Raw genomic sequence first — 16,036 nt, 5'->3', positions numbered from 1 at the left:
ATAAATATAAAGGGTCTCAGTCATTAAAATGTTAAAAATAAGTCAAATTATTATTATTTTTATTTATTTAAGCGCTTACAGTAAATCTCTATATCAACTTCAGGTTGATATAACGTTAAAAAAAAAGGTTTTATGGCTTTTCTGTCAAAGACAACTTTGTTTTTTATAGTAAAACTGAAATATGCAGTATTTTCCCCACCGCCCAAAACATTCAGAAAGCAATGTTTGATGTGAAGTAATTGAAACCCTAAAAAGATCAATAATGCAGGACACCATTGATTTTAATTCATTATTATTTTTGATCAATCACAGTGAAAAGATAAATAAAATCTCATTAAATATATTTGGGATCCAAAAGGTCCCCTACTCATATAGTGATACATTTTTATCATATATTTGTTTTACTTTCAACACTTAAATTACGAGATCAACTTCAGATATATCTGTCCTGTTTGTTTTATGCTCTTATGTCAAAGAAAACATTGTTTTTATATGGCAACCTCACAATATATGCAATATTTTCCACATAAAACATTTTAAAGCGAAATATTTGAAGTATTTGGAGCCTTGAATAGGTCAATAATTGATTATAACATTGAATTAAAAATTGTTTTTTTGTTTGTTTTTTGAACAATTGCAAAATAAGCAAAATAAGGAAAGACAAAAGAAAAACAAACAGCCTGCGTGGATGCTTTGTGTCAACATTGCAACTTTTCCTCTTTAGATTTCACCTCATTCCACTTTTTTTAATGTTTATTTTTAATTTTTGCAATAGCATTTCCAGAATGTGTGGCGGGCCGCTAAACAATTAGCTGCGGGCTGCAAATGGTCCCCGGGCTGCACTTTGGACACCCCTGATGTAGGCCAAGGGTTCCAAACACAAAATTAAACACAGTCTCACATCACAGCTATTGCAAAATATTTACTTTGGAACCCGTAACACACAGCTAATTTAAATATTTTTAACGGCATATTTTCTCCTCTGTTGCGTTGGTTTTAGCTATCATCAAATAAATGAATTGATGAAATGTTATGGACACTTCATGTAATGATTTTTTTGACCAAAATGATTACAATACAGTTCAAACGAGATAAAAAAAAAACATGCTCACACTCGGATCACATGCAACAATGGATGTCACATTTTTATTTTATTCAGGTGAAATACAAATGGCAGTACTTCTTTATTCATAAAACTAAACCACAAATGACGTAAGAATGATTTAGCACACAGTAGTGTTGTCCCGATAACAATATTTTAGTACCGGTACCGGCAAGTGGTAGAAAATGAATTATTAATCTACTTGTTCACTTACTGTTAATATCTATTTACTTTCTCTTTTAACATGTTCTATCTACACTTCTGTTAAAATGTAATAACCACTTATTCTTCTGTTGTTTGATACTATTCATTAGTTTTGGATGATACCACAAATTTGGGTGAACCGGTACTTTTCAGAGGCGGTATAGTACCGAATATGGTTCATTAGTATCCCGGTACTATACTAATACCAGTACATCGTACAACCCTAGCACACAGTATGTTTTGTGTCTATGACTTACAATATGCATTATAGTGACATATGTGTACATGTATTTAAATAAATACATTAGATATACAAATGAATTACAAAAAATGAATGTTTACAAGCAAGTGTAGTTAGAAAAATATTGTTTTATGTTTAAGTGCATTTAACAATAGATGTGTATGTGCAAATGTATTATATATATTATAACATCTTTTATAAGTGCAATTATCCATCCATTTTCTACCGCTTGTCCCTTTCAGGGTTGTGGGGGTGCTGGAGCCTATCCCAGCTGCACTCAGGCAAATATAATTGTAATTAAATGTTTATGTTTAAATTAGGGTTGTCAAAACTATCGAGTTAACTTGTGTGATTAATCACAACAATGTTGCATTAATCATGAACACACTTGGATTAAACATGCAGTTTATTTTAGCAGCACAAGCTATGAACCTGTTTCTATTTTTTGTGCAAATAAATGACATGCATTCAAGTTAAATAATTAAAAATGTCCCTGGATGAAATTCTGACAATAAAATTGCATTTTGGTACAATTATTGAGATCTTTTCTTAAGCGAATTTTAATTATGCAAGAAAGTAATCACCTGGAATTAATCATTATTAATTCAAATACCAAAATGGGATTAATCTGATTTATTTAAAAAAAACATCATTTGACAGCCCTAGTTTAAATGTATTTAAATGTATAAAACTAAAATAAATTCATATGTGCAAATATATCCAAAACAATACATTTACATGTGCAAATGTATTAAATAGTTAAACATGTTGAGTTGAGTTGAGTTTGTGTATATTTCGAACATGTATGCATACAACATGATACATCACAATTTCCAGTTTCTCTATTCAACATGTTCGAAATGGAGTAGGAAGAAGCAGAGTTTATTTAATCCTATTTAAACCTTTTCCTTTACATAGCAGTTGCTAAAACTTTTGTTCACTTCCTGTTCTCAATTTATTCACAATATACTCCATAAGTTATACCATGAAAATTAAATAAATTAATAATTATTAGTGAGGTAAATTATATTTCATATAGTGAGATAAATAAGATTATCTACAAAATAAATGGATGGTGAAATAAATTCAGAATGTTTTTCATGGTTCTTCTTCTTTGTACTTTGTAAATACTTTAAGTTTGAAGAGTTTCTTGAAGTGGATTATATTAGTACATTGTTTGATTTCTTTGCTTTTATTATTATTATAGAGGTTTATTTGAAATAGGGAGAGATACAAAAACATAGACATCTGAAACAGTTATCCAATGTATGCATCATAGTGTTTGTAGCCAAAGCCCTAACCCTAATTTACAACACTTGTCCCCAACAACAACAACAACAACAACAACAACAACAACAACAACAACAATAACAACAACAACACAGATCCAACATCATTAAAATAATGAATTATAATTAACTTAATCCATGCCTTAATTTATTCTACATATTGATATACTGAATGTTTTATGTGTTGTACGTGCATACAAATGTTTTAAATTAATTTTTTTTCTAACATTATATTTCTCCTCTCTTATTGAGAAGAATTGTTGTATATTTTTGGGTAGCAGATTGTAGTTTGCTTTGTGAATAATTTTAGCTGTTTGCAAATTCACTATGTCGTGGAATTTCAGTATTTTCGATTCAATGAATAAAGGTTTTGAATTTTCTCTATATCCAAAATTATGTATTATTTTAACTGATCTTTTTTGTAACACGATTAGTGAATGAAGTGTACATTTGTAATTATTTCCCTATATTTCTGTACAATACCTCAGATATGGTAACACTAGCGAGCAATATGTAAAACTGTATTTCAAATATTTTTGTGTGGAAATGTATTAAGAAATAATTTATTTGTAAAAATGTATTAAACATAATTCATAGGTGCAAATATTTTTAAAATACATGTATATAGGCAAATAAATTTAGAAAAAAAATATTTGTTGATTAGTGTATTAGAAAATAAATGTATATGTGAAAATGCATTTCAAATATTCTTGATTTGTAAATTTATAAAAAAAATGATGCATGAACATGTATTAAAACTGTGTATGTGCAAATGTATTAAACAATGGATATGTGAAAATATAATAAAAATAAATGTATATGTGCAGATATGTAAAAAAAAAAAATTACGTACTGTATATATTTTTGCAAATTGACTTGTTCAAGGTGTATACGCCTTTTACCCAAATGGATGGATTTGTGCAAATTCACTGTATTAATCACAATAGTATGTAAAAGAAAAATACTTTTATATATGCAAATGTACTGTAGTAATACAATGTGGGTGCAAATGAATTAATAATGTTTTTTTTTGGCAAATGTTTTACACAATTATTTTGATGTAAGTCGCGATAGGGAGGTTAACAGACATTGATTGATTGATTGAGACTTTTATTAGTAGGTTGCACAGTGAAGTACATATTCCGTACAATTGACCACTAAATGGTAACACCCGAATAAGTTTTTCAACTTGTTTAAGTCGTGGTCCACTTAAATTGATTCATGATACAGATATATACTATCATATATACTATCATCATCATACAGTCATCACATAAGATAATCACATTGAATTATTTACATTATTTACAATCAGGGGTGTGGAGGGGGAGGGGAGGATATGGACATCAAGTAGTGGACATAGAGAGAGAGAGAGAGAGAGAGAGAGAGAGAGAGAGAGAGAGAGAGAGAGAGAGAGAGAGAGAGAGAGAGAGAGAGAGAGAGAGAGAGAGAGAGAGAGATCAGAAGGCATAAGAAAAAGAAAAAGTATCTGCATTTGATTGTTTACATTTGATTATTAGCAATCCGGGGAGGGTGTTAGTTTAGGGTTGTAGCTGCCTGGAGGTGAACTTTTATTGCGGTTTTGAAGGAGGATAGAGATGCCCTTCTTTTATACCTGTTGGGATCGCATTCCACATTGATGTGGCATAGAAAGAGAATGAGTTAAGACCTTTGTTAGTTCGGAATCTGGGTGTAACGTGGTTAGTGGAGCTCCCCCTGGTGTTGTGGTTATGGCGGTCATTTACATTAAAGAAGTAGTTTGTCATGTACTTCGGTATCAGGGAGGTGTAGCGGATTTTATAGACTAGGCTCAGTGCAAGTTGTTTAACTCTGTCCTCCACCTTGAGCCAGCCCACTTTAGAGAAGTGGGTAGGAGTGAGGTGGGATCTGGGGTGTACTCACTCATCACAACGTCTCATCAAAGCATATTTGACACTGTAATCTGTGTAGTAGGTTTTAATGGCTAACCTGACTCTGTGGTTGCAGTCATGACCTAATTGACATCCGTTAGCCCTTAAAAATGCCTTCACTAATCGTCCTGCGCTTTGTTAAATACTTAAAAAATAGCAACCTGTGTCTTTGCTGAATGAAGTTGGTGTGGCCTGAGGGGGAAGTACTTGTTCTTATATTGAAAACACAGTTTTATACACAACATGTTAAAACATTAATATATACTGTACAAATATATCAGTAGGAGAACACATGTATTATGGTATGTGTACACAGAAGGTTTTCTCCGTCCACATTAGAATGCAGTCCGTGCCCCACCCCTCTGCAAAGTTCCCCGTGTATCAGCCAAGACAACATAACAGCTTTGCTGAAAGGAATAATTTAATGATGACCTGACGCGACCACAGTCCTTGCAGGCGAGCAAACGTGCAGCACCTTTGTCACGTTCCCATGCCTGTTCAAAATGCCTTTCATGTATTTTTAAAGGTGTGCTCTGTAAGAAGAGAGTAGGACCTGTAGTTTTGTCTCGTCTATCCCTCGTGGCAGAGAAGGGAACAAGAGGGATGAGGAGGAGAGTTAGTGTTTGGCCCGCTGCTGCGGAGACGCATCGTCGTGACACAGAATCTAGCGACAGGAAGTGACATGGGAGCTCCCGGGGAGATCAGACTACGGGTGTCTGAAATGAATACCTGGCTAGGAAGGAGGGATGGTGATGATGACACAGCACAGAGGCATGATTGATAGCATGGCTAGCTTAGCATAAGTGGATAGCATCATTAGGACGAGTCTGACAACTTCACGTTGTCAAATGGGTTTGCATTTACAAACCCCAAAACCAGTGAAGTTGGCACGTTGTGTAAATCGTAAATAAAAACAGAATACAATGGTTTGCAAATCCTTTTCAACCTATATTCAATTTAATAGACTGCAAATACAAGATACTTAATGTCCAAACTGGAAAACTTTGTTATGTTTTGCAAATATTAGCTCATTTGGAATTTGATGCCTTCAACATGTTTAAAAAAAGCTGGCACAAGTGGCAAAAAAGTTCAGGAATGCTCATCAAACGCTTATTTGGAACATCCCACAGGTGGACAGGCTAATTGGGAACAGGTGGGTGCCTTGATTGGGTATAAAAGCAGCTTCCATGAAATGCTCAGTCATTCACAAACAAGGATGGGGAGAGAGTCACCACTTTGTGAACAAATGCGTGAGCAATTTGTCGAACAGTTTAAGAACAACATTTCTCAACGAGCTATTGCAAGGAATTTAGGGATTTCACCATGTAGGGTCTATAATATCATCAAAACGTTCAAGCAATTATATTACGGACCTTCGATCTCCCAGGCAGTACTGCATCAAAAAGCGACATCAGTGTGTAAAGGATATCACCACATGGGGTCAGGAACACTTCAGAAAACCACTGTCAGTAACTACAGTTTGTCGCTACATCTGTAAGTGCAAGTTAAAACTCTACTATGCAAAGCGAAATCCATTTATCAACAACACTCAGAAACACTGCCGGTTTCGCTGGGGCCGAGCTCATCTAAGATGGACTGATGCAAATTGTAAAATTGTTCTGTGGTCTGACAGTCCACATTTCAAATTGTTTTTGGAAACTGTGGACGTCGTGTCCTACGGACCAAAGAGGAAAAGAACCATCCGGATTGTTATAGGCGCAAAGTTGAAAAGTCAGCATCTGTGATGGTATGGGGGTGTATTTCCCTTGTGGATCATTAAAGTTTGTCTAAGTCTAAGTCTAAGTCTATTAGTGCCCAAGGCATGGGTAACTTACACATCTGTGAAGGCACCATTAATGCTGAAAGGTCTCATACAGGTTTTGGAGCAACATATGTTGCCGTCCAAGCAACGTTATCATGGACGCCCCTGCTTGTTTCAGCAAGACAATGCCAAGCCACGTGTTACATCAACGTGGCTTCATAGTAAAAGAGTGCGGGTACTAGACTGGCCTGCCTGTAGTCCAGACCTGTCTCCCATTGAAAATGTGTGGCGCAATATGAAGCCTAAAATACCACAACAGAGACCCCAGACTGTTGAACAATTTAAGATGTACATCAAGCAAGAATGGGAAAGAATTCCAACCTGAAAAGCTTAAAAAATTGGTCTCCTCAGTTCCCAAATTTAATCTCTTGCAAACGTTTACTGAGTGTAGTTAAAAGGAAAGGCCATGTAACACAGTGGTAAAAATGCCCCTGTGCAAACTTTTTTTGCATTGTGTTGCTGCCATTAAATTCTAAGTGAATGATTATTTTTTTAAAAATAATACGCTTCTCAGTTCGAACATTAAGTATCTTGTCTTTGCAGTCTATTCAATTGAATATAAGTTGAAAAAGATTTGCAAATCATTGTATCCTGTTTTTATTTACGAATTACACAACATGCCAACTTCACTGGTTTTGAGTTTTGTATTAATCTGTTCAGGTGTCAAACTGTCACTCTCCAAATCCTTAATTACATGAACATGTGTTTTTTTTAGGTAGCATTTCAACATTTTTAACCTGTTGTACAAATGACAATATGTCGTTAAGCAGCCAGGCCCTATAAGTGCTACTTCCTGTTCTGTGGTTATCATCACAAAGCCGAAAAGGCTGTTAATAGCACTACCTGCAGGACTAGAATGTAATTTAGTTGTTGGTCAACTGTTATGTTATTTTAAATTACTATTTTTATCAACAGCAGCAGAAATACCTCCTGGTTGTTTGTTTTTGCTCTTCCACAAATGTCTTTCTTCGGCTTGCTGATTGGCTTAAAGTTGCTCACACTGAGGTGTTTTAGGACGACATCACGCTTCAGTTTTAGATTTTAGCGTCCTCCTCATGGCCGCCGTGCAGGACACCTGTTGCATCTGTCCTCATGTTTACAGTCAGCGTGGAGGACGCCCACGTGCGGACGGACAGCTGCTGCGATGAGTCGACGCATCTACCCCCCCCTCCCCATTTCCTGTTTCGCTGCTGGTTGCCACGGTGACATGACACATACCTTTTTACTGTTCATGGTGCTGCTGACCTGGCGCTCTGATTCACGGCATTCCGTGGGCATGCCCATGGGAGCTCACACACACATGGACACACTCACACACTCTCATCTCCCAGGCAGCGCTTGCCGGGGATTATGGCGAGAGGAAGTGACTATTAAAATGCCTGTCGCCCACTCACGCTGCAGAGAGTCTACATAACGCCACACTGTCTCCTGCAGTCCAGGCTCCACTTAGAGCGTGCCAGCCAACCTAAATAGACCCTCTCACACAAGCCAGCGTTGTCCGCCGTTAATCCTCCTCAATCCGCCCCCGCTCGGTTTGCACTGGCTATTGTGGCACCGCAAGCACACTTGTGACTGCGGGACGCTTTTGGGGCCGTGAATGTGTCGCGTTGTCTCTGCAAACGCCGTGTCAATTGATGTGGTTTTGATGTCTTCGCAGGCAAGAGCTTCACGCTGACAATCACAGTATTCACCAACCCGCCGCAAGTGGCCACTTACCACAGAGCCATTAAGGTCACCGTGGATGGACCGCGGGAGCCCCGGCGTGAGTACCGCAATACACAGACACTTGGAATTTGTCATACTCGCATCAAAACATAACACCTCATACAAACGTCGCTATCATTTTCAACAATTTTAAATAAGTCTCAGTGTTTGGACCACATTATTTTGGATCTGTAGCTTTAATGCGCTGTGTCTCTGTGTGTATTAGTGTTGTAACGATACCAACATTTTGTACCGGTCCCGGTACCAAAATTATTTCAACACTTTTCGATACTTTTCTAAATAAAGGGGACCACAAAAAACTGCATTATTGGCTTTATTTTAAGAAAAAATCTTAGGGTACATTAAACATATGTTTCTTATTGCAAGTTTGTCCTTAAATAGAATAGTGAACATACAAGACAACTTGTCTTTTAGTAGTAAGTAAGCAAACAAAGGCTCCTAATTTAGCTGCTGACGTATAACATATTGTGTCATTTTCCATTCTATTATTTTGTCAAAATTATTAAGGACAAGTGGTAGAAAATGAAATATTAATCTACTTGTTCATTTACTGTTAATATCTGCTTACTTTCTCCTTTAACATGTTAAAATGTAATAATCACTTATTCTTCTGTTGTTTGATACTTTACATTAGTTTTGGATGATACCACAAATTTGGGTATCAAAGACCGGTACTTTTCAGAGGCGGTATAGTACAGATTATGATTCATTAGTATCGCGGTACTATACTAATACTGGTATACCGTACAACCCTAGTGTTAAAGTTAAAGTTAAAGTACCACTGATAGTCACACACACACTAGGTGTGGTGAAATTACCCTCTGCATTGGACCCATCTCATGTTCACCCCCTGGGAGGTGAGGGGAGCAGTAAGCAGCAGCGGTGGCCATGCTCGGGAATAATTTTGGTGATTTACCCCCCAATTCCAACACGTGATGCTGAGTGCCAAGCAGGGAGGTATTGGGTCCCATTTTTATAGTCTTTGGTATGACTCGGCCGGGGTTTGAACTCACGACCTACAGATCTCAGGGCGGACATATATACGCTTCCACTATGTAAAAAAAAATAAACAAGAAGAAGGCTTCACTTCAAGCCTTGAAATGTAAACCAGAGCTCTGCAATTTTTTGTCAGACAGCTACAGATGTGGGAGGTGTAGGCTTGACCACGTAGGTTTCTTCAGCTAACAGGCTAACCAAGCTTGATGCTGCAGTTCAAATGTGCGTGTAATGTTAGCATGGAGCTTACTTACTGAAGCTATATGCTAGTGTTGCTAACGTTTACGTCCTCCTGTCCTACTCCTTGATGTTGTTTTATGTAATCTATGGAATCTATTACAAGTGTAGAGTTACAGTGTCTCTCCCCCTAAGAACCAGCGTCCTCTGCAGTGGACATTTGTTCCCAAATTCTAACAAAAGGAATACGCAAAAAAACAAACGTATTGTCCAAAATACTTTAATATATGCCATATATCACTTGAGATAATGTCACATTGGCGTGTGATTGGATGACACAAACGTTAGCAACACTAGCATAGCTAGGTGAGCTACATGCAAACATTACACTCACACTTTAATCGTAACATCGTGCTCGGTTAGCATTATAGCTGAAGAACAACAACATACCATGTCCGTAGCTGACTAATGGATAGTTGGCAGAGCTGCAGGCTGCATTCTAAAATGTGTAGTGAGTAGGCTCATCTACCTAGTGTCGGGTCAGAGGCAGTTTCACATCCCTGAGGAAAGAGGAAGGAGGCTTTGCCTTCATGACGAGCCGCAACTTCTAAAGCAAGTGCTTGAGCGTTTCTTTTCGTAATAGTAAAAAAGCAGGGACAGGCCGTGCGTTTCCCACCTAGGCCTTCCGTGATGTCCGACTTTAATGATTACCTCTCAGCACTCCAAAAAGTCAGTGTTCAAAAACAAGAAAAAAAAAAAAAAACATTTGGGGTATTTTATTTGAACTAAGCAAAATTATCTGCCAATTGAACAAGAAAATTTGGCTTGTCAAGACTTTCCAAAACAAGTAAAATTATCTAACTTCAATGAACCCAAAAATACCTTAAAATAAGCATATTCTCACTAATAACAAGTGCACTTTTCTTGGTAGAAAAAAAAGAGAGACCTTTTTGCTCAATATGTTGAAAAATATTCTTAAATTAAGTAAATGCTAGTGCCATTATCTTGACATAATGATATGCGCTCGGCATTACATTTCTTGAAACCAGAAAACTTATACTAAAAACAAATGTATTGTTCTTAATGGAAAGGCAACAAGGCTTGTTACTCTCGGGGTCTCCTAGCCGCTCAGGCAAATCATATGATCTAAAAATGCATTTTTCCATCGATAACATGACATCATCGCGCCGAGTGCGTGCTTTTTCAGTCAATTAGTGCGCATATATACAGCCCGGCCGCCGGCCAAAATTTTTTGAATTGTAATTTTCAAGAATTAATCTGAATGTGCATGAACTATTTCTGTTCAAAATTGTTAGAAATGTCACATGTTAAATGTTTACATATTAACTGTCAGTTTACTGTACTGTGCCAACTGTACTACTTTATGAGTACGTATTTTCTATTGTTTCATTGAAAATAAAACAGCAAAGTCCATCCGTTTTAATTATGTGACAAAATTGTGTCAAAGTCATGATTTTTTTTGTCATGCTTGAAATAAGAAATTATTACTTTAAAAAAATAATTTTATACTTGTGAGTGTTGATGACACAGCTTTGCAACAGTTGATATTCTAGTTTCAAGCATGTTTTACTCAATATCGGTCATAAAATCTCAGCTACAAGCTGTAATATCTTACTGAGATAATTTAGGACCAAAACAAGTAAAACACTAACATAAAATCTTCTTAGAGAGAATAATTCTTATCAGACAGAAAATAAGCATATATCACTCTTATTTGAGATATTTAATCTTACTTAGATTTCAGTTTTTGCAGTGAAAATACCTTAATTTATGTCCCCACATTACCATTGCTGGAGAAATACTATACAGAAACACATTTGCGCACTACATAACGGGTTATTTTCTGGCGCATTTAAAAATCAATAAACCCTCATCAGCAATTAAAACATATCTAATGTGGTATTGTCAAAATTAAAATTGCAAAAAACATATTAAACGTGAAAAGATAAAGAAATAAAATATCTGAACTCACAATCTGTAGAACCCATTCGAGCTTCATCTTGGCCGACATGGTCTCACAAGACCTAGTTTGTCTTTAAATATCCTTCTTGAAAATGGTCTTGAAAATATATGGGTTGTCTTGTCTAATCATAAAAGATGCAGACGAGGCGTGTTGGCTGAGTTATTACAGTTTACCCCACAAGGTGCTCATCAAAAACATCCCTCATGGGGTTACTGCGCAAGCTAACTGAATTCTGATTGGATAAAAACTCTATAAACTAAAAACAACAGCGCTGGAAGGAGCATAATATGACATGAAAATAATATGAATACTTTTAGATATTTAGGGAAAGTAAATAAAAAATACTTTTATCTTTAACTATGATCATGATTTCTGGTTATGTTAGGCCAGCAGAGAAGGCCTTGCTGGCCCTGACGGCACACCACTGTGAAAAAGTAACGGAGATGATAGATTTTTTCTCACATTTGGTGGTCATAAACCGGAACATATATTACTGCGAAAAGTCCCCATTGTATAAAAGGGGCTCTTTGACAAATTATCATCCATTAACAATTTTACTGTATTTTCTCATGTTCCTCCACTTTAATTGACGCCCCACCATCCATTTGGAAAGTGCCGCACCTCAGACAAACAAACAAAAATATATTTTCTACAATAATTAAATTGTGGTGCTTTAAATCAACTTGACCTCTCATGAACCAGAGACCCAAATTGAGCCGGAATATTCCTGAGAGTGCTAGCATCAGCTCGTTTGAATGGGCCATATAAAACTTTACTATACTTTAGCCGTCAGTGCCAACTGGTCTGGCAAGCAGCTGTTTGCCTCCTCCTTGTTTAACTAAAATTCTATTTAAAAAAAAAAAAAAAAAGTGAACAATATGGCGTCACAAACAAGCGCCCTCACATGTGGCAGCAGGACAGAGCGGAGCCGCGAGACACTGGGATTAAAAGCAGCATCATTCCCCTCTGCTTGGAAAAGCTGCGGGCGGTGCCAAGAAAACACTCGCACACACTCGCTAGACGCTGGGTTTGATCAAAAGCATTTCCTGTGCATCTGCCGTCGCACGTCACATGACTTTTTTTTTTTTCAAATAAGTTGCTTGTTTGGTGGCAAACAGATGAGACTCAGACAACGTCGCTATTCATGTCCAGCTCGCTATTAGGTGAGCAGGTTCTGGCCCGCTTTTAACAGCATCTGTTGTTCTCGTCTGCAAAGGTTGCTTGTTCGGCGGCTATTTTTTTAAACGAGGAACAAAACATGTTCTTTTTTTTCCCACGTTCATCCTTTTATTTCGCATAAGAGAGCGACTTGGTGTCCCCATGCATGCTACGCCATCACAAATCACGCTGCTGTGTGGTCAGGATGACATCGCTGGCATAATTTTACTCAGCCAGGTCTTTAAGCTCCGCCCTCATAACCCTCATCCTGATTTCAAGTACAGAAACCTGTCTCAGTGCCATAAAAGTGACCAAATCCCTTTCAGTTAGTACATATTATTTGTAAACATTTGTTGTGTAAGGCACCAAAATAAATGATCTCGAGTGTACCACTTTTTGGTACCTTTGCACTATGCTAGTGTTGTCCCGATACAAATATTTTGGTACCGATACTGGTACCAAAATTATTTTGATACTTTTCGGTACTTTTCGGTACTTTTCTAAACAAAGGGGACGACAAAAAATTGCATTATTGGCTTTATTTTAACAAAAAATCTTACGGTACATTAAATATATGTTTCTTATTGTAAGTTTGTCCTTAAATAAAATAATGAACATATTAGACAACTTGTCTTTTAGTTGTAAGAAAGCAAACAAAGGTTCCTAATTTAGTCTGCTTACATATGCAGTAACATATTGTGTCATTTTCCATTTTATTATTATTAAGGACAAGTGGTACAAAATTAATTATTAATCCACTTGTTAATTTACTGTTAATATCTGCTTACTTTCTTTTTTTAACATGTACTACATGTACTACACTTCTGTTAAAATTTAATAATAATTTATTCTTCTGTTGTTTGAATACTTTACATTTGAATGATATCACAAATGTGGGTATCAATCCGATACCAAGTCGTTACAGGATCATACATTGGTCATATTCAAAGTCCTCATGTGTCCAGGGACATAGTTCCTGAGTTTATTAACATAATATGAATTTAAAAAAAACGAAAGAAGATGTTGTGATGCCAAAAAATATCGATGTTATCATAGTAGTATCGACTCGATACTCTATTGTACTTGGTATCATTACAGTGGATGTTAGGTGCAGATCCACCAATGGCGTTTGTTTACATTTTGACGCCGGTGAGCTACGGTGTGTAGTGAAGCATTTTTAGCTATTCATTGTCCTGCAGGGATGATACTTGTAAGAAACATACTTTATTTGTCGCCATGGAGGCGAGGATTAGTGATTTAGAAGTAGCTATGGACGGATGTGTGTGAGTGCTCGCGCACAGGGTGCGTGTGATGCGTCAGTGCGTTAGATTTGTGGCAGAAGTGCTTGTAGTTAGTGCATGCTGCATGCTGCCCCTGCTTGCTACTCTCTGCTTACAGCTATCGCCGCCAGCTAGCCCCTGGGTGGGTGAAAAGAGGAGCCGAGTGCATAAGTCTCCTCCTGCTGGTACACAGCCTCTCCACCACCAAGACTCCTACAGTGCCTCCTCGCGGCCACACACGGTAACTGGGACCTCGCGGTCTCAGGCTAAACTGTAGGGGATCTCGGAGCAGCAGTGGGCCCTAGAGGCGAGGTGTGCAGGCCCACCGGTGTGTGGACACGCCCTGGCATCCGCCAACCACTGCCCCATCTATGGGTCGAATAGTCGTCATCTCCCCCTGCCCCCCCACCCGCTGCCTTGTGGTACCTTTGGGAGAAGGAAAGGCTATGGGAGTAAACCCAGACAGAAAATCAGGAGTGGAGCCCCTGAGGCGGCTGGGTGTCATTGCTGACCCCCTGCTGGCAGCTCCTGCAGCCAAGTCGATGCCAGATGTATTGCATTGCTTTCCTCTGGGCCACATCGTCACGGCCGAGAGGGGGATCTTGATGTCTGGGCAACCCAAGATCTCCATATTTTCTGCCCAGGCTTGCGCCACGGAGAGGTCACTCCAGCCTCCCCTCTAAAGGGAGGAAACAACACGGAAGCTGGCAGTCTTAAGTTCCACCCGTTTGGCGCCAGCTTCGACGGTGGGAGGAATCATTGACTAATGATTAGCCACCGCCCGCCTCAAGCCGGGCAGCCCCCGGTCAATTAGGTGTCAACCCGCCACATCATCCTGGCGGGGAATAGGGTAAAGCACGGCTAGCAAACGTCAACAATTGCACCAAAGATGATCAGAAAAAAAGCGAAAACTGAGAGAAAGAAAACGAAGATACCAGCTCTTCGAGTATCAAGCTGGAATGTCAGAACAATGCGCACAGGGCTCTTGGACAGCCTTGATCTCATTGGCGACTCGCGCAAGACCGCTATCATTGACCGTGAGCTCCACCGACTTAATGTCGACATTGCTGCGCTCCAAGAGACACGTCTTGCTGGCTTTGGCTCTCTGAAGGAAAAACACTATACTTTCTTCTGGCAGGGAAAGAGTGCAGAGGAATCCCGGGAATATGGTGTGGGATTTGCAGTGAAAAACACTCTGCTTCCCATGATGGACCCACCGACCGAAGGCTCTGAGCGGATCCTTGTAATCCGCCTTTCTACCAGCAGCGGACCAGCAAACCTGTTGTGTGCTTATGCCCCGACCCTCTGCTCACCACCAGAGTCAAAAGACAAGTTCTATGAGGAACTTGACGCGGCTGTCAACACCATCCCGAAAAATGAGCATCTGCTCCTTCTGGGAGACTTCAATGCCAGGGTAGGTGCTGACCACAAATCCTGGCCAGACTGCCTTGGTCATTTTGGAGTGGGGAGCATGAACGAAAATGGACAACGTCTGCTAGAGCTGTGCTGCTACCGCAAGCTCTGTATCACGAACACCTTCTTCCAGACTAAGCCTCTGCACCGGGTATCCTGGAGACACCCCAGATCTAAACATTGGCACCAGCTCGACCTCATCATCACGAGGCGAGAGGCCCTTAACAGCGTGCTTCTCACAAGGACGTTTCACAGTGCTGACTGCGACACGGACCATTCACTAGTCCTCAGCAAGGTCAAGCTTCGACCAAAACAGATCTATTACACCAAGCAGAAGGCCCGTCCACGTATCAATGCCAGTCGTTATACCAACCTGGCTGTCACACAACGCTTCCTCACCTCCCTTGACCAAGCACTCTGTGGACCATCAATCAGGCAAAGTGCTGTGGACAAATGGAAATGCTTGCGTGATACCATCTACGACCAAGCCATTGCAACATATGGGAAGAGAACGAAAAGAAATGCAGACTGGTTTGAGGCTAGTGCTGCAGTGATGGAGCCAGTTATAGAGGCAAAGCGTACCGCTTTCCTCAGGCACAAGGGAAACCCCTCACAGAGGAACCTTGACGCCTTGAGAAAGGCCAAGAGCGAAGCCCAGCGAACGGCACGTAGCTGTGCCAACAACTACTGGCTCGAGCTCTCCTCCAACATACAAAGGGCCTCGGACACGGGAGA

The 16,036-nt window shown here is 39.0% G+C and overlaps 1 protein-coding gene across 1 annotated transcript in view; it reads left to right on the top strand.

The window, feature by feature from the left end:
• Positions 1–16,036, top strand: part of runx2b (RUNX family transcription factor 2b) — a 47,314-nt gene that overhangs the window by 3,228 nt on the left and 28,050 nt on the right. Inside the window, 1 exon segment of the mRNA XM_062044930.1 lies at positions 8,226–8,330. Within this exon segment, the coding sequence (XP_061900914.1) occupies positions 8,226–8,330 (105 nt within the window).

This window comes from Entelurus aequoreus, linkage group LG04 (genome assembly GCF_033978785.1).
Source record: "Entelurus aequoreus isolate RoL-2023_Sb linkage group LG04, RoL_Eaeq_v1.1, whole genome shotgun sequence".
NCBI lineage: Eukaryota > Metazoa > Chordata > Actinopteri > Syngnathiformes > Syngnathidae > Entelurus > Entelurus aequoreus.
This window is presented reverse-complemented; position numbering and strand designations above follow the sequence as displayed.